This window comes from Takifugu rubripes, chromosome 13, assembly GCF_901000725.2.
Source record: "Takifugu rubripes chromosome 13, fTakRub1.2, whole genome shotgun sequence".
In the NCBI taxonomy this organism is placed as follows: domain Eukaryota; kingdom Metazoa; phylum Chordata; class Actinopteri; order Tetraodontiformes; family Tetraodontidae; genus Takifugu; species Takifugu rubripes.
The window spans coordinates 14212165-14230103 of record NC_042297.1 but is presented as its reverse complement, the minus strand read 5'-3'; the positions used below and the strand labels follow the sequence as shown (position 1 = coordinate 14230103).

At 42.6% G+C, this 17939-nt stretch overlaps 2 protein-coding genes across 2 annotated transcripts; one reads left to right on the top strand and one right to left on the bottom strand.

Moving 5' to 3' along the window:
- The first annotated feature begins 1613 nt into the window (after positions 1–1613).
- Positions 1614–6255, top strand: anp32a (acidic (leucine-rich) nuclear phosphoprotein 32 family, member A). The gene is made up of 7 exons (XM_011609971.2): positions 1614–1788; positions 3633–3782; positions 3867–3989; positions 4079–4277; positions 4375–4469; positions 4553–4607; positions 5674–6255. The coding sequence occupies exons 1-7, from the start codon at positions 1735–1737 to the stop codon at positions 5739–5741; spliced, it is 744 nt and encodes a 247-aa protein (XP_011608273.1). The 5' UTR covers positions 1614–1734; the 3' UTR covers positions 5742–6255.
- Positions 6256–6791: 536 nt separating this feature from the next.
- coro2ba (coronin, actin binding protein, 2Ba) lies at positions 6792–16639 on the bottom strand. The gene is given in 15 exon segments (XM_029845659.1): positions 6792–8643; positions 8802–8941; positions 9654–9744; positions 9959–10027; positions 10030–10073; positions 10150–10180; positions 10182–10247; positions 11104–11208; positions 11286–11402; positions 11556–11720; positions 11890–12039; positions 12539–12573; positions 12576–12665; positions 16445–16610; positions 16613–16639. Coding segments are annotated over 15 exon segments (1431 nt in total). The 3' UTR covers positions 6792–8508.
- Positions 16640–17939: the final 1300 nt, after the last annotated feature.

Here is a 17939-nt window from a genome sequence, read left to right as displayed (position 1 = left end):
AAAATAAAATATAATGTCAGGGGTGAATGAGGGATTATCTGACAATGACTGACCTAAAAGCTCACTGTTTAGCCATGGAAAAAGACAAGAGTCTCTGTGAGGAAAATGATGTTCCTGGCAAAGTAACAAGTGGACCTCTGTTGTTTGTCCATCAGTAATAACATTAAAGAAGCATTTCAGAGGCTCTGTGTTTTATATCAGATTAAATCTGTAAATGATAACTCAAGATTCGTGAAAACCCAAGCAACCAGACAGACAACTAATGTCTGCCAAAGACAAAGTTAAAGGTTATTTTAATAATTACTGAGTCAACCATGACCATAATAAACTACATAGATATTATAGCTTAGGGCAAAAAACTAGTTCATAATTTGATTCTCCTACTATTGCTTTGTTTGCTTTAAATATTCCTATACACTTTAGCGCCAGCTATTTTTTTGTTTGTTTTTAATTCGGCTTCCAACAGCCTTCGTGGTCACAAGAATAAAATAATCAAAATAATGAAAAAACAACTACGAAATACCAATAACAAATAGCATCCCATTTAAGGAATAAATTAAGTAACCAAGTTACTGAACCCAAACTTTTTACTGCAAGCTCTCATTCAATGGATCTCTCCTCACACTAAAAAGGAAGTAGTCAGGAAGTGACAAGTGTTGGTGCTGAGTTCACCTGACAACAGTGATTTAATGTGTGTCTGGAAGAAAAAATAGTTGATAATCCTAATAGGAAAGCAAAGTGCAGCTTTGAGACACTGAGTTTATGAAGAACTCTTGTTTAAATGGTTAATAGGAATATGGAGGAAAAGAAAGAGGAGCTGCCCACTAGTAGGCAGATTGTATGCTGAATGTATCACCATTTTAACAGTTGGGTTGGTTTCACTCACTAGCGACTCTTGCTTTTCCATCTTGACACCACATTCTGAGCGAGGGCCTGGCTCCTGATTCAGATTGGGCCCATTAACAATGAATCGTGTCAGCTGGTTTGTGTAACTGCCGGCTGGCGCCACACTAAAGGATCTGCTGCCCCCTCGTGGTTGATCACTTTAAAGACAGCTCGTTCTACCCGTCCGTGCAGTTGATTTAAAACCTGAAACTAAAATGCTCCCGTTTTCGTGGAAAGCTTTTGACGCCAGAAAGCACATTTAAGTGGAAAGATTATCATTTGGCAGCAGGACGTTATTAATCATTTATTGTAATTGGGCTCATAATATTTTCAATGAACTGGTATTTGCATGTGATCTAAGGCTTTATTAAGTGAAACCATTTAACTTTTTGTCTGCATGGGATATATTATGCACTTTAGGATGTTATGTGTTTCTGAATACTGGGGCCCCACGGCTTTTGGACTTCACCTTGAAACAAGGCTGCAGCGGTGTCGACTCATCCCCTCTAAGAACACGCAGCAGGCTGGTCGGTCCCTCTCCGGTGGCGCGGATTCAGGTATTTGGGTATTACATTAGCCATGTAAACTTCAGTTAAACAACCAAACTTCGACAACAAAACCCCACCCAGTCTTCCCGGAGCGCCCTCATTGGCTAAGGCGACGGCAAATCCCTTCCCTCTTTATCCTCTCGCTCTCATTGGTCGGCAGTGACGACAATCCCGAAACGTGGTCCCGCCCACCGAGCGGATCAAGTTTGAATGAACAACAGCAGTCTGTTCTGGAGGTGCTAGTTGCATTTGCAGTAATTATTAAAAGTGTGTTATTACACCGGGGCCGCGCCGATCGAGGATGCTCATGAGGAGAAGAATTCACCTGGAGTTGCGGAACCGCACTCCGTCAGATGTAAGTTGTGCCGCGCATCTCGCTCTGTTAACGTTCCACTCTCAGCTAATGGAGAATCTTTGGTGTGATGTCTTTGGCATGGAGATGCAAAGTTTCTTGCAAGTTAAAGGATGATGGAGACGTGGGCTCTCGCTGTGGCGTACGTGTTTACAGTCGGCAGGTGCTGCGGGTGAGCGGGTCGAACTTTAGCGCGGCTCCAACATCACGTTTATGATGTGCAATTTGAGAACGTAGCACTGCTTTTTTCATGCCAGCGGTATAAACAAGGCAAGCGGTATCAGAAGCCATATTTGTAACTTTTGATCTACGAAGGCAGCCTTTTCTCGTTTCAAACCCACGCTGCCCTTATTTACCTGTTATTTGAGCCTTGATTTGGCTGAGGAAATGCATCCGTCTCAACAATTTTAAGCGTGCAATCGTCGCGTTAAGGATGCGGTTAACTCAAAGTCATGACATTATCAATGATGCATAAAGAGCACAACCTCAAAATTGTCCCCATATGGCTGCAGCCTTCACACACAGTCCACCCAAGTGTCCGACTGAATCGTTTAGCCGTTCAGGAAGCGCAGTAAGAATGATGAGCGGCTTAAATCGACGAGAACGCAGCCGACATGAGGAGCCACAGTGCGGACAGATGGTCGAATGAGAGCCGCGCTAGCGCGGACCGATATCTGCCACCGGCCATGGCGACAAGGACACAAACACGACCGCTTCGTTGTTGACAACTGTATGTTGACTTGATTTATCGACACTTTTTTTGTTTCTTTTTGACGACAGTTCGAGAGGCGAGTGATGAAAACTAATCGTCGAGCCGCGTTGTTGCTCTAGTTTTCCAGAACTAGGACAAGCCGCCATTTTACCGAGTAACAAAGGCAAGTCGAAATCCGCCGAATATCCCGTTCATTCGACACGAACGACGAACGAGTCATCATACCTTCTCATTAATAGAAGTCTACACACGCCAAGAGTCCAAACGGGGAGAGTTTAGCACAAGAACAATGAATCGTTTGCCTGGCAGCTATCTAATCTGCCTCAGCTGCCCCTCCTACTCACAAATGACCCTGTGCACGACTCGTAGGTCTCTTTCACTACGACTTGTGTTTCCTAACGTGCATCTGCGCCCTTTCTAGCCGCCCACACTCATCGGGTTTCTCTAGAACTCGACACCTAGTCACAATTCACCTCTTCAGACCAGAGAAGCGTGTCTATTTCTCCTTTTTAAAAAGCAAATAAATGACAAATACGTAATGAAAGGAGACCCGCGGTATCGCGATACTTGGAACGTTGACACAAATATGATCTCGGGAGGCCGTTTGGCTGTTCCGGGGTGATAACAGCGCACCAGTGACCGCTTATCAACATAAATGTGTTGACCTCATTTATCCTTTAGATTCTACTATTTACTAAATTACTTATAAATTAAGTGTTCAATAATATCTATTGTATGTGCTGTTTATTTACCACAGTACGTAATATTTGACCAGGTTATTTTGAAATATGCGAAGAAAATAGACAAAATTATAATTATTTTGAATTGCTGTATTGTCTTGAAAGTTGGTTTTTATGTGGTGGCCATTTTTTTTTATTAAAGCAAAGAAATGTTTCATAATCTTATGTACTGTATTTGCTCATTCTAGTTTTCATTGGTGAAAATGAAACAAAATGACAACAGCCTCTATATAAGTAGCAGCATTTTGTAGATGTTTGAATTTGATAACCCACCGTCAATATACGATTACATTAAAACATCCAAATCCAAGTATTGATAAACACTATCATAAAACAGTTTTATAATAAATTTTACAGTTTGTATTTACGTAAGCTTGTGTTGGTGTGTTTAACAGGTCAAAGAGCTTGTTCTAGACAATTGTCGCTCCAATGATGGAAAAATTGAAGGGCTGACGGATGAATTTGAGGAGCTGGAATTTCTAAGCACAATCAATGTTGGACTCACAACAGTCGCCCACTTGCCGAAGCTAAATAAACTCAAGAAGGTGGATTTTCTTTTCTTTTTCCAAGGTTACAATATTTTTTATTCTACCATTTTCAAACACACTGATTGTTGATTTCGTCAACAGCTCGAACTCAGCGATAACAGGATCTCAGGAGGGTTGGAAGTTCTGGTGGAGAAATGCCCCAACCTCACACATCTCAACCTTAGCTGCAACAAGATTGAAGATCTCAGTACAATAGAGCCATTGGTAAGTGAGATCCTGGGTTAAAAAGTAAAAGTGCAGCAGAGAAATGTATAATCCACGCTTACTCCAGTTGTGACTTTTCCTTTTAATAGAAAGAACTGGGGACTCTGAAAAGCCTCGATCTCTATAACTGTGAAGTGACAAACCTGAGCGAGTACAGAGACAGTGTGTTCAAGCTACTACCCCAGCTCACGTACCTGGACGGCTATGACAAGGATGACAAAGAGGCTCCAGATTCAGACAGCGAAGTCTATGCAGAGGGCTTGGATGATGAAGATGATGATGAAGATGGTTAGTTTGAGAATGAAGGAATAGTTATATGGCCAGCTGTATGCCGGCTTCCATCACAATATGTAGCTGATGATAAACCCTCCATTGATATTTACAGATGAGGAGGAGTATGATGAAGATGCAGCACCAGGTGATGAGGAGGAAGATGAGGGAGATGAAGATGAAGAGGACGAAGATGACTTGAGTGGGGAGGTGGGTCCAGGTTATGATCTCTGAATTCTGTAGTTTAAAATGTTTCATTTCATTCAAAATTCTAACTTCTTTTTGTTGTGAAGGAGGAAGAGGAGGAAGACTTAAATGACCGAGAGGTTGATGACGAGGATGAGGAGGGTGAGTTTAATAGTGTTTGATGTAAACTGGGTGCACGCGCTTTAATCAAAACAAACCCGAATAATCATCGGATTACTCAAATGTTTATTCTCATGTTTATTTCAGTGTCACGGCCTAAAATATAGTAGAGTTTGTTGTCCTTTGAGGCTCTTATTAATTGTTAGAAATAAAAATAATTACTTATTTTTCCATGGTTGCTGCTTATTTTTCTCTTTTATCGTGGTAAATACGACGGACCAGCATAGCTGTAGTGTTTTTCCAGTCTTAATCGGGTCATGTCACAAGGCTTTGTACTTATCACATTATTTCACATCTGTACTGACTGATAATTAAATTTGACATTATTATTGATGGCATATCATCAGTTTAAGCTTATCCTCTGGTGAGGTCGCTGTTAATGTCCGCTAGTTGCTGTATATTCCGCCTGGTCTACATGGCAAAAGGTCAGAGCTGTCTTTCTGCAAGGCCAAGTTAGTCTTGACTTAAAGCTGTGACTGCCGCCGGCTTCATTCAGACACCTCTTAACACCTCTGACCCACTTCGGAGAGTGTGGAGTACCAGGGGGTCGTACCAGAGGCACTTGTCTGAGTCCAATTACCTCTGCGGGTCTCATTGCGAATTGAAAGCTGTCTTTCAATACATGCGTTCATGCTGACATTCGTATTTATGTAAAGTTTAAAGCCACCAGGTTAAAAAAGCCTGCAGAGACACAACTGACCACAAGAAATCATGATTAAATGCACTGAAATATAGTTGACACCATAAATTGATGTTGTAGCCCTGTCAACTTTACACTGCTGCAGCCTCTGTGGCTGGACTTTTTAAAAAGAATATTGCTTTAGGGAACTTAATCAACAGGAAGAAATGGTTGCTTGCAACACCGTAGCTTCTGCTTCAAATTCATCAGATTTTTAGAGGATCTTTTAGAAACTAAATGGCCCTGGAATATGCATCCTTCGTTGTGGATTGTTGCTAGCTGTATGCATCATAGCTGCAGCCGCTTGGACAGGCTAAAAACATTTATTTCATTCTGCTGTTTACCCACCAACCCTCCTCTATTTTCCAGAAGAAGAGCGAGGTCAGAAGAGAAAAAGGGAGCTGGATGAAGAAGGCGAGGAAGATGAAGACGACTGAGAGTCCTGCTAAAGCTAAGATGTGAACTGTTTTAAAATTGTATCTCCTTGTCACTTCCTAGCAGCCCCATGTATTATTTTCACCCAGTTTCATATTGCAGTAGGAGTGTTATTTTTATTTTGTATGTGTTTTCTTTTTTTTTAATTATTGGCCAGTCAGGTAGACGGGGTTGTCACATTAAGTTAAATTTCCGTACCTCTGATGCTCCTGTGTTTTCAGTCCTATGGTCCACTTTTAACTGCTTTGTGGAGACAGATTTTGTATCAGCATATATAACAACAAAGAAGAACCTTTTTAAAAAAAAAAGATGATTTTTTTTTTTTCTTTTCTCCATTTAAGATTTGTGATAACACATGTATTCAAACCCCCGGCCCTTTTAACTCATAATTCAAGATGAAACATAAGAGTGCATGTCTAATACATTACAAAGTCAACTACTGGATTTCACGTATGGGTGTCTTTTCCTCGTCTTAAACTTATTTTCTGCATCGTACTTTAAAAAAAAAAAAAAAAATTTAATGTAAGTTATGTATTTGTAGTGTCACAGTATGCCGATTACTCTGCTGTCCTGGTGTGAAACCTCTGTCTGAACATGCACATGTGACCCTCGCCGGGCATATTTTTAAAAAGAATAATCACAGCAAACCAATGTCTGCCCTTGTCAAAGCCCCCCCCCCTTCTTAAACCCTCAGCTTTGATAGTTCGGAAATTACGTGTTCTTGTAAATAATGACCAAATCTATTTTTTTGTATTCCCTTTGACGACGGCAGATATTAAACGGAAAACCGAGGTAAAAGTATGACTTGTATTAAGATATTAACTATGTATGCTGCTTTATCTGACATACGCAGTGTGAAATTTCTTGGAATTTGAACATTAACTTTGTATGCATAATCTTTCCATGGGGAAATGTTCAACGTCAGAACTCATTATCTTTTCTCGTTTTTGTTTCGTGTGTGTGAGTGTGTGTGTGTGAGACACACAGGTGTGAATTTGTGGTGGTGGTAGTGTAGAGAAGTGCTCGATATAAATGGAGGTTACAACTGCAAATTACATTGGAAAATTTATTGTTTCAAAGTGTAAACTCTGGAAAGCAGTCAGTTATTTAGACTTTGTTTTGATAAATCTACATAATGGTCAGATTGGCTTACCTCAGTGATTTTTCACACCATGTGAAATCCACCGTCATCACCTAAATTGTTTGCTTTTTGCCCTCCCAGTCACTTCAATAAATCCCTTTTATATATGTTGTGATTTGTTGTGATCCTTGTACAACGCAGACAAGTCAAATGGCTTCAGGTGAGAGTATGTGAGTTCCAGTGTAACATTAGTTTTTCTGATTACCATTCACTCTCCAGCGAGTTAAATCTGCTATTTAACCTTCGGTCCCTCTCAAACATCAGGAGCGTCCTAAAGTGAGGCCCTCATCTCTTCATTCATCCCTCTCACTCTGGTCCATTCATGGCTCACTGCCACTTTCAGCCTTGGATTCTTGCAACCTACTTTAACCACAAGTGTGTTTTCAAATCGTTTTTTTATTTTTTGATCTCTTCGCTTATCCTAGATAAAGCGAAAATCTCCGAGATAAAGCAGAATCAGAACTGGACTTAAATACAGCTGGAATGTTTTTGGTTACTATTTTCCTGAAGAACTAATGAAGCGAGCTAAATCAAAATATTACAATGGCGCTAAAGTCCAACACGACTCAGATGAAGTGCCTACAGTAAAAATCGCAGCTACGCGTAAACATGTTTCAGTATGAGTGATTATATTTTGTTTTAAATGTGGAAGGATGGCTATTATTACAGATTCCTGCACTGGCAAAGGCAAAAATGTATCTTGGTATAATTGGAAGTAGAGCACTTTTAGTGAGGCCACTCTACAAACCCCATCAAGCATCACATTCATTACTTGCACAGCCACTTTTTACATAAACGATGGGATTATCAAGTGTTATTAGCTATAAATGGGACAAATAAATACAATACTGTACATTATTCCCTCCTCAAAAGTGGCCCCGAAGATTGGTTAGCCAGCAAAGGTTCCCTTGAGCCTATATACGAGTAGTGAGTCCATCATGTCAGGATTCGTGTCGTTCTTAATTGAACACACTTCAAATGGTCTTTTTGGGGTGTATGACTGCATTTGGGTTCCTATTTATACGTGATATAAATTTACAGCCAATATTCACATAAGAGAAGTCATTGGAAAGCAGCTCGGTGGAAGAAAGAAAGGTTCCTGGTCTCATCGTCCAGCTGCACACTAGCCATTTCTGAGAGGACCCTGCAGCTGGCTGCATCTGTGCAGCTGGGTCTAAGGCCTCAGGGAGGAAATTTGGGGACCAGTGAGTCTTTAAATCCTCCAGTTTAAAAAAAAATACCCAAAACAACCCAACAATGTTTGGATGAAACGAGGACGAGCGCAGTAGCTCGTTCCCAACAAACGTAGAGGAAATGTGAGAGAAAATTAGAGTTAAATGTGCTGCATGAGATATATTTGAAAACAAGTTTCACCTAAAACTACAACCTCATCTATTTCATGGTGGCAGTGAGTAAATTTTGCCTCGCCTCCAATACCTTTAGATCTGCCATGAGAGCAATATTCCAGTTTTGGCCAGCAGTTTTTGTCTCATTGTGTGGCTCATTAAAAAAAAAATCATGACATAGGTAATTGATAAAAAAAAGGCAGGAAGGCTCAGGAGACTGTTGATCAGAGGTCAGAAGTGGGAGCAGCAGAAGCAGCTTTGCCAGGCCACGAGGCGCGGAGGTCAGACGTTGTTGGGGCTGACGTTCTTCAGGTTGTTCAGCTCCAGCTCCAGCTGACGTATTCTCACATCCTTGGAGGTCAGCTCCTCCTTCAGCCGCCGCAACTCATCCTGTTGCCTGAAGAACATCCGCAGCAGCTGCACACAGAAAAAAGAAATCACCTCAGTGTCACCTCGCCTCAGACAGACAATAATCTGAAACACTAGATTTGTTTTCCTATCAAATATATGCAAAACGATGAAACAGCCTATTAGCATTAAGCACAGCTCCTAGTTCTCATCACCTCTTCACATACCTCGTTCTCCGTCCTGGGAGGCACGTTCTCCAGCAGGTCGATTCCATTCACCACAACGCTCTTCTTTTCCTTCACTGGTGCTTTGAAGACCAGCTGGTTTGGCCGACGGTAACTGTCCTTCAGGGACATCAGGACTGGGTCTGTTAGCACCAAGAGGCAGAGGCATGTGAAGACCAACACAAATATTTAAACTTTAAACTGTCGTTGAACCATAAAGTACTTTATTTTTTACAACAAAACACTCTTAATCTGGGCTATGAAATTGAAACTGTGTCTAGAATAAATAAGTCAGGATTTTATAGAATATGGCTGCCTCAAAGACACTTGTTTTACAGCTGAATCTCCATTCTTTTTTTCTCAACCTTTTCCATGGCAACATTTTAAAAATGTTAAAGTCCAGCAGGAAATTGTTGTTGTTCAAGACACATGTAAAATAAGACTACATAACTGTATCAGCTGAGTCAGAGCTTCCAAAACCAGAAGCACAGAACAATTTGTACTCCATAAAGATACACAATGTACTTAACTGACTGGAATCTATGAAATATACTTCTGACAATTGCATAAATACATTTAAATGTACCCATATATTGTGGAAGACGGAAACAATAAAAGGATTCCCAAAGCTTTACTTCCAAACAAAGGAGAGCTCAGGTGAAGCTGCTTGCTCTGCATCCTGTTGGCATCAGGACGAGGCCATATGCTCAGTGGCAGCGTGTGAGGGCTGACCACAGCGCAGAAAACCAACTGGAGATGCAGGGTTGTGTTGCATTGCAGCATTTTCTTTGCCAAAATGCAGGATCAGGCTGCACGTTGATGTTTGTGACGCATAAACCCGTGCAGTGCGTTTACCTCTGTTGATGCCGCTCAGCCATTCGCTGGCTGATAAAGCCGGTTCTGTTCCCGCCGTCATGGGGTAGATGTCCTCCTGGTATGTATCTGACTGTAAGCCGGGAAACAGCAAATATTAGCATTTTAGTGATTAGACTTGTCAGGGTTGATGATCTAAAAGCCTGCGTGTGAGGAAAAAGCTGAAGTGGAGCCTCTTGAACCAGATTTCTTTGCCTGAGAGCACTAAATGAAGCCTATAGATGTATTGAAAAGATTCTTCAGACAGCAGAGCAGAATCAGCTAATTAATGTCATTCCCTTACTCACCCTTCTCGGCACGATCATTGAAATGGGCTCGATCAAGCCCTTCATGGTGACGAGCTTGTAGAAAACGAAAGGACCTCACAGGCTCCGACATCCAGCCCGTGCTTTGGCATCACACCTGTGGTGGGAGAAAATGGCAGTCACACCAGGGCTGCAGGGGGGACAACATGTTGTTGCAGACACAGGTGACTTACCCAAACCTTTCTGCGGAGTTGGGGATCGGAAACTCCATCAGGTACTGCAAGTACGGCTTCTCCGTGGTAATCTCAAAGTAGCGGATGTTACCGTCTCCCTGTTGCACAACAATGGGGTTAAAAGTTGAATGAGCAAATCTTCAAATCATGTCTTGTTTCTCTTAATTCATGTATTGAAACAACAGATAATGCACCCCTTCATTTATCAGACTCAGTCTCTGTGCCAGGGCCTGTCATTCAATACAATCTGAATATCAATACATGTCTGAAGTCTGCCTGCTGATAACATAGATATTATTAGCCTGCTGCAGCACACCAGAATACACACTACAAGAACCTACAGTCCAAATCCTCCTCCGTTTTTTACAGTGTAGGAGAAGCCACAGTGGCTGCTAGGCAACAGAATGCATTTTTCTAGGACCACCTATATATTGAATAGTTATAAGCACATTTCCACTGTGGGAGTTCCTGGTAAATACTGGAACTTTACAGGAACCTCTCACTGGGCCCTCTCGATGTCCTTGTCATAAACAACGAGGAAGGAGGTAAACACAAAAGCAGCTGTGTAATATTCTAAGAAAATGTGGTTTCCTACAGGTGGGGGAAGTGTGCAGTTACCGAGTTTTGTCCATGTGACTTTTTAAGTCCCGCCCTATCACTGCAAGCTGTATCTGTGTACACGTCGGTGTGATCATAAATATTAAACAGCACAGGTTGTGATTAAGCAGTATCTGCTAGGCTGATGCTCCTCTTCTGTTGTACTCCCCATCACTTCGTGCTCAAGGTTGAGTCAATTGGTGCCGAGTAAACTGCAAGCCCCACCCAGAAGTTTTAGTAAGTACCCACCTTGGAGCCTTTTAGGGGAGGATCTTGCAGTGGAGATGTCCTGTAAAATTACCCCAACATTCCTGCAGTGGAAATACACCTAATGTCAGAAGTTTAAGGGGCTCTCACCTTTCCCGCCAGGTACAACATGTGTGTGTCAGCATCGTAGAAGGGAAACAGCAACCCTGAGAGCCCGTCTATGTCCTCTTCCACTATCGGCATGGACAGGTCCTCCTGGGAAAACCAGCACACACGCAGGGAATTTAACACCCCCCCCATTCTGGGAGCACATCTACAAGCCGCGCTCTGACCTGGTCCCAGAGGGCGATCTCCCGGGTGTTCCAGCGAGATACCCCTGTGGTGAGCAGTCGTTTCATGTTGCCCAGGAACACCACTCGGTTTACCCGGTGGTTCTTACAGCTGGCTTGCTGATGGAGAGAGAGACGGGGTGAAACTTTATGTGTATGGCCACATTTTCAACCGTGTTTCAGTTCATTTGCGTAATGTTTAGAGTGGGAAGATGCTGCGATGCTTGGAGATCCATTCAAGACAATATAACGCGTCCCTCCCCCTCCTCTGACCTGGAGGACGGTCCCGGAGCGAGGCTCAATGATGCGCATCTTCTTGTCCTTGCAGCTGGTGGCCAGCAGGCTGCCATCAGTGTTGAAGGACATGCTGAGGATGACGTCAGTGTGGCAGTCAATCATTTTCACCGGCTCTCCGATCTCCAGATTCCAGATCAGGATCTGTCAAGACCAGCAAGGCTTATGTAGGTGAATCGGCTCTAAAGCTGATGATCTGGTTTGAAGCTTTGGCTGCGTGTGCTACAGACTTTACGTAATGATTGAAATCAACATCCATTAACAAAATGCATCACAATTCAATTGTAATTGCATAACTTGGTGTTACTGATACCTTGTAGTCATAACCAGCACTAAAGAGGATGCCGCTGCTGGTGGGGTGCCACTCGATCAGGCCCACGCGTCTGCTGTGGCCATACAGCTCCAGCACCGCTTCCATCATGTTGCGCCTCAGGCCCCCCTCTGGGATCTCCCATATTCTCACCTGCGTTGTGCACCCGCATAAATCATAGACACAAGGACAGTGTGAGGGACAAACAATGACAGTAATAAGTTTATTAATGTTTGGAATGTTTTCATAGCTGTGAAATATGAGCCTCCGACTGCAGTGGGGCAGGTCTGATCAGAAATAGCACATGGTATCTATGCAGTGCACTGCATTAGGATTAGACTGGATTACAGAGTCTCTGCATTGGCAGATTATCCCTCAACAAGTGAAAGGACGCTACAGCGCGTGCAACACAGTGTTATTGTCAGTATGTAGTAATGTAGTAGATACATACACTATGATAAAGATAATTTTATGTGTGAATGTGTTTGACATAATGATATTGATAGATAATGAATTATTGTACAGTTTGAGACCTTAAGAACAGCAGCTAATTGGCAGAAGCTTTATGGCAGAGTTCTGGGTCAGACCTGCTCCACTGCTCTCAGCATCCCCCTCACACCCTGCGAATGTAAATGTGCATTGAAGCACTTACGGAGGCGTCTTCCGAGCAGGATGCTATGATGTTTCAAAGAAGGGATTCCACTTGATATCCAACACTTTTCCCTGATGGCCACATACTTTGGGGTAGTGAGAGTCCAACCGGCCAGACTGATACGGTGAGAGAAGCAGATTAGCATCTACTCTAGCGGGTCTGCAATTCTAAAATAATGCCTGCAAGATGACATTAAAGCGCATTCATTGAACATTCAGGGAACTTATAGAACAGACGGAGAAGCAGAAAACTGATAAATTCAAATGAAAACCAAACATACTTCAAAACAACATACTTGATTATTGCGCAAGGCCACCTGGGTAAACACGCCATTATTGCAATAATGTATACTGACCACGAGGGGCAACGTTTCTCAACAATTCAAGGCTGCAGCCTACTGACGTCACCCATGATGCCATGAACGTTTGATGTCACTTCGATTCAGTGACCCCTTTTTTATTTCCTGAGGGATTTGTTTAAGAGCATCGGCTCATGTCACACTGCAATCCAGTTTGTCTTTGCGTGTATGAGAGAGAGCAGTTGTGCACTATCAACAGAAAAGGGAGGTTTGAATGCTTAATCAAATATAAATCAACTCACTTTTACATCGTCATCATCTACAGTTACAAGTAAAAAGGCCAAAAGCAACTTCTCCAAGAAAGCAATAATAAAAATATTTCTTTCTATTTTTCACCTCTTTATTTCACAGGCAAACAGAAATCAACAAAGGGGGAACTACTGAGCTGGTAAGGGCTCTTCTGGGTGTAATCATCATGATATTGTAGTGAGTGCCCAAAGTGTTGATGTAAGTGAGGCAGAGCTTGTGGAAGGCCCATTCTTTAAACTTTCTCAGGGGTCCAGCCATTTCTGTGGGTAAGTCTGGGCACAAACAAGGAATGCAGGAATGCAAAATAAAGCACAGTGAAATAAATACTGAGCAAAACCAGTCGCAGCAGCAAGCAGGAATCCAGCCACAGAAATGTTTTCCAATTAAAGCGAGTTAATGCAAAACAACACAAGGGTAAAAGGGAAAAAAAGCAGACAAAAACCGAGGGGAAGACAATATAAGGGACAGAGAGCAATGGACACAAATCAAAATAAGAGTTGATTTACACAATTAATCAAGTCTCTATGGCATTTGAGACTCACTAAAGTTCCTCTCAGAACACTTTTCTCAAATCCCCTCAAATTCAGGTAAATGGTCGACAGTTCATCATGATAATTCAAGTCCTTGTGATGAATTTGACTTTTATATCCTCAAATTATTATTAACACAGAGCTGAGGTGACCTGATTTAGCCAGAGCTAATTACCTGCAAGTAATGAAGTCCACACGGAACCAGGGGTAATCTAAATGGTCGTCAGGAAAGAGCCATGCGAATGCTGTCATTGCTTATTAATAGTTGTTGCCAATAAAGGCTAATTAACAAGGAGACCAAGGCTGGGTTCCTGTGGCTTCAGAACCACTGCATGCACATCAGAACACTGATTAAACATCACCAGGATGCATTTTATCCAATCCTGCAGCCACAAAATGGCCACCCACTAATTAAAAAGAAAATGAGTCTTAGCAGAAGTTATAAATACTTTGGCACAACCTCCCTTATGGCCCATGGTTCATTAACCTAAAAAGACCTGGCTGACTCATGCTTATAGAGAGGAATCCATATTCTCTGCTTTGTCACTCAGCCCTGGACAGTCAGGCGGTCTGATATGCTTTTCTTTTTACAGTTCAGCCTTGTTTAAAATAGATTCTGTCAGATAAGCGAGGAGGTGTCTAATGAACAATCATCAGACTGGGGGTTGGCAGATCACCTCGCTGCTGCTTGAGTGGTTGGCCTATTTCTAGAATACGGTGACTGAAGTGCCAACGCCCAACACACGCTCCCTCTTTGTCTGGGGCTCTTTCTGACCTTATGCGTCACTTTCTGGGCTTCTCTCTTTATGCAGGTGCTTCCAGCCTCCCCATGTGCTCGTCCATATGGCCGTCTGGCAGGATCGCTCTGAATCTATCAGTTGGATCACACCTTGGTAGTCACACGCAGTGGGCTTTCATTAATGAAAGCTGGCAGGAGATTTAGATTTCTGCCTTAGTTTGGAATTTTTCTTTTTCCATGACACAACATCCACAGGCTGCTAAACAGCTAGTTGATTTAAAGTGAGACCAGTGACATCACCCAGCATACCGCCTCTTATCTCCTCCTAATTGAGGTTGGAACTCATCCATTCTTTTCATTGCTAACCATTATATCTTCATAGAAGCTAAATTCAGATTCAGATTCAGGTCCTTTGGTGGTGGTGTTTGAACAACACCCTCAGGCTGAATCTTCCATATGCAGCATATGTGTTGATAACCCAGTAAGTAGGGTTTGGACTGGTCCGTAACAAGGATACAAGTCTTCTAAGAAAGATGTTTAGTAAGGTATTCGTAAGGTATTCTTGGTGTGATTTTAACTCATGTTAACAGGAATCAAAGCTATGTGGAAGTGTTTCACCTTTCCCATCTGAGGAAAGCATGATGTGCTTTTTATATTTACTCTTATTGATCGAGTACACTGAGTTTTTACAGCCTGTCTCCTTTCTGAAACAGCAGCCATCTTCCCAGAGAAGATGTCAGCTGTGCCTCTGCTGAATGTGGTAAATGTCCATTTCTGAGCTCGTCAGCTCAGCAGAAAGCTCAGGAAGTGCAGCAGTGGGGCACTTTGACGAGAAGAAAATCAATCAATCTGCATCATCATGCAGTCATGACACAGCACAAATCCATCCATCTCATTCATGTCTCATTTCAGTCAATATGCAATAAATTGATGATATTATACGCGTGAGTTCTGGGATTAATTACTCCAGTCCACATCCAGAAATGTAACCATCTTCAGATGTAAAGATTACATTTTAAATCACAATAAAGAAGTAGAAGCAGAGCGCACCGGTGTTCAATTTCACATTAATCTCAGAATCGAGCAGCAAAGAATGCACATTATCCTCTTCTGGATAGTCCATCTAATATGAGACCAGTGGAAAGTTGGCGGGACTATAATATAAAAGTAAATGGAGGGTTAATCATGTTGATGGCCGTGGAAATGCTGCAGGTCTTTCACCCTCGGCGCTGATTTCTGGCGTAACAGCAGCTTTACTTGAGTTTGCTCTGCAGCCAAGAGCTTTTGAGTTAGTTGGCAGAAAAATCTCTTAAAGAGGTGAATCCAAAATATTGTGTAAGAAATTCGATGTAATCATACGGTTTCAGACCAGTACTGTGGTCTATGGTCAAAGCAAACACTGCTGCTGAGCCCAGATGGTAAAACCATCATCACTGCTGCACATAATGAGTGTGTATAAATGTGTTTAAATTCCATTCTTGTGCTCTGGCTCACATAAAAAGTGTAGCTCTTAAGGCTTATCTCCATGTTAAACCCTGAAACGCTGTTGTATTAATGATTAATCCAGCATCAGCGGCAAAGCCGGAATTCACTTACCAGCACTCTTACTAACATCAAGCCCTCATTTCACCAATATTTCCACAATTTTTGGGTTGTAGCGGCACCTTTTCTATCTGACTAACAAGCAGCACCACTATGCGGGACCAGACTGTAACAGAAATGTATTTAAAGCATATGCATTTTTTTTAACCTGCGTTTATTCATTTACAGGTGCATCCACACACTGGTGGCAGAGTTTAACTGCCACTTCTCGCCAGGAGGAAAGACCAATTGCACAATGTCCTACAGCAAAGATGCAGCTTTCAATGTGGGATTAAGCAACTTCCTGGAGAACACTTTGTACGCCACATAATTAACATAAGGTTTAAATATTGATCTCAATCATAATTATTCTCACGTGTGTGAGCAGAAACTAAAAACAAAACCCCCCAGCTAACAAGGCCGTAGCAGAGCGAGTTACCTGGGATACAGTATAACAATGAAAGAGCCTCCGCCAGCACTCTCAGTGACGACTGCCACGAACTTGGAGTTGACAGCGCAGAAGAAGTGGTTGTCATGGACGTTCTTGGTGATGGGGATACCTTCGAAGCTTTGCTCCCGGTTGGCCACTTTTCCATAGACATTTCGAAACTTGGAAACCCTCGGTAGGTTGGACGCCATGACATCTGGGAACAAAAAAGAGAAATATATAAATATTAACTCCACAGAATATCCTCTGATGTCTGTAAATAATTCTGAGGTAAAGAATGCTGCTACTGCCAGGATAGCTGTAGAAAGTAGGAATAAAAATGTGTCAAATTGTCTTGAGCCAGGGCCAGAGTTGCAGGGCTCCTCCATCTGTGCAGACATGATAAAAGTCACTCTTGTAGGAATCTTGTAGGGTGTGAGAGTGCTAGAGGGGGAGAAAATGGTTCGGTCACACTGTTGCCTGGCCATGAAATCAGCGATTAATGTGTCGAGATGGGGAAATGATGAGTAAAAAAAAAGTGTAACCTGGTTACACTATTACCCCAGTCTGTCCCTTTATGTTAGTTTGTATAAACAGCATCGTTTGTTTTGTCTCCACCAGCAGAACCTACTCATGGAGCGCTAACCCAGCTACAGGAAGTGGAGGTCAAGAGATTCTTCTTGTGGTGTCAAAGAGTTGGCTGGCAGGTCAGAACTCCAGAGATGTTAATGGCGATAACGATAGCACCAAAGAGACAGACGATCCGCTCAACAGGGACATCACATACTCCAGCATTGTTCTACTGATGCAGAAGAAGGAGGTGGAGGAGGTGCAAACAGAAACATCCTCTTGCTGTCATGCTTCCATTGTATTTTCCCATCATATTTTAATCTCCAGGCTTGCGGGAGTCTTTATGACTGTCCCCACACAAACTTACAATGCTGCTGCTGATACAGCGCGTTCCGCCTGGGGCTGCTGACTGTCTGACAGTTTCTTCTGAACAAAATGTGCATGTGAAATTCCAGTAAGCAGACAAAAAGCAAGGGTAAACAAGCAAACAGGAACGTGGGGACCAAATACGATCGAAGAAGGAGAGACAGAGGGAGGGAGGGGCAGAAATGAGGTACAGGTGAGGGGGAAGGAGACAGGACGAGACACAACAAACCAAGATCAACAGAAATGAAAATTCATTAAATCCAACAAAGCAGTATTGTGTAGCGCTGTGTTCATAGTTCCTCAGTCAGCTGATCACTTGCATTCCATGAAATTCTTACGCTTGTCAAAGTCAAACCCAGACCAACTGCTCTGATGTCAGGTCTGCTGGAGCCACATAATGGCAGCTTGTTAAAGAATAAATGGAGAAGAGCGGAGCGGCAGATTGGCTCGAGGGATAACCAGAGCAGACTGTTTTGAGCGTCCCGCACAACGATGCTCATTCATCGCTCATAGGCGGAGAGGAGGGCATCTCTCCTCTCTGACCGGGGGCTGCAGCACAACAACGCACCCGATCCCACACG

Bases quoted from the DNA above. Each gene is read 5' to 3' on its own strand.
- anp32a (XM_011609971.2), top strand. From the start codon at position 1,735: ATGCTCATGAGGAGAAGAATTCACCTGGAGTTGCGGAACCGCACTCCG. The intron at 3,990-4,078 runs GTAAGTGAGATC...TCCTTTTAATAG, and splicing joins TCAGTACAATAGAGCCATTG to AAAGAACTGGGGACTCTGAA. The intron at 4,470-4,552 runs GTGGGTCCAGGT...TTTGTTGTGAAG, and splicing joins AAGATGACTTGAGTGGGGAG to GAGGAAGAGGAGGAAGACTT.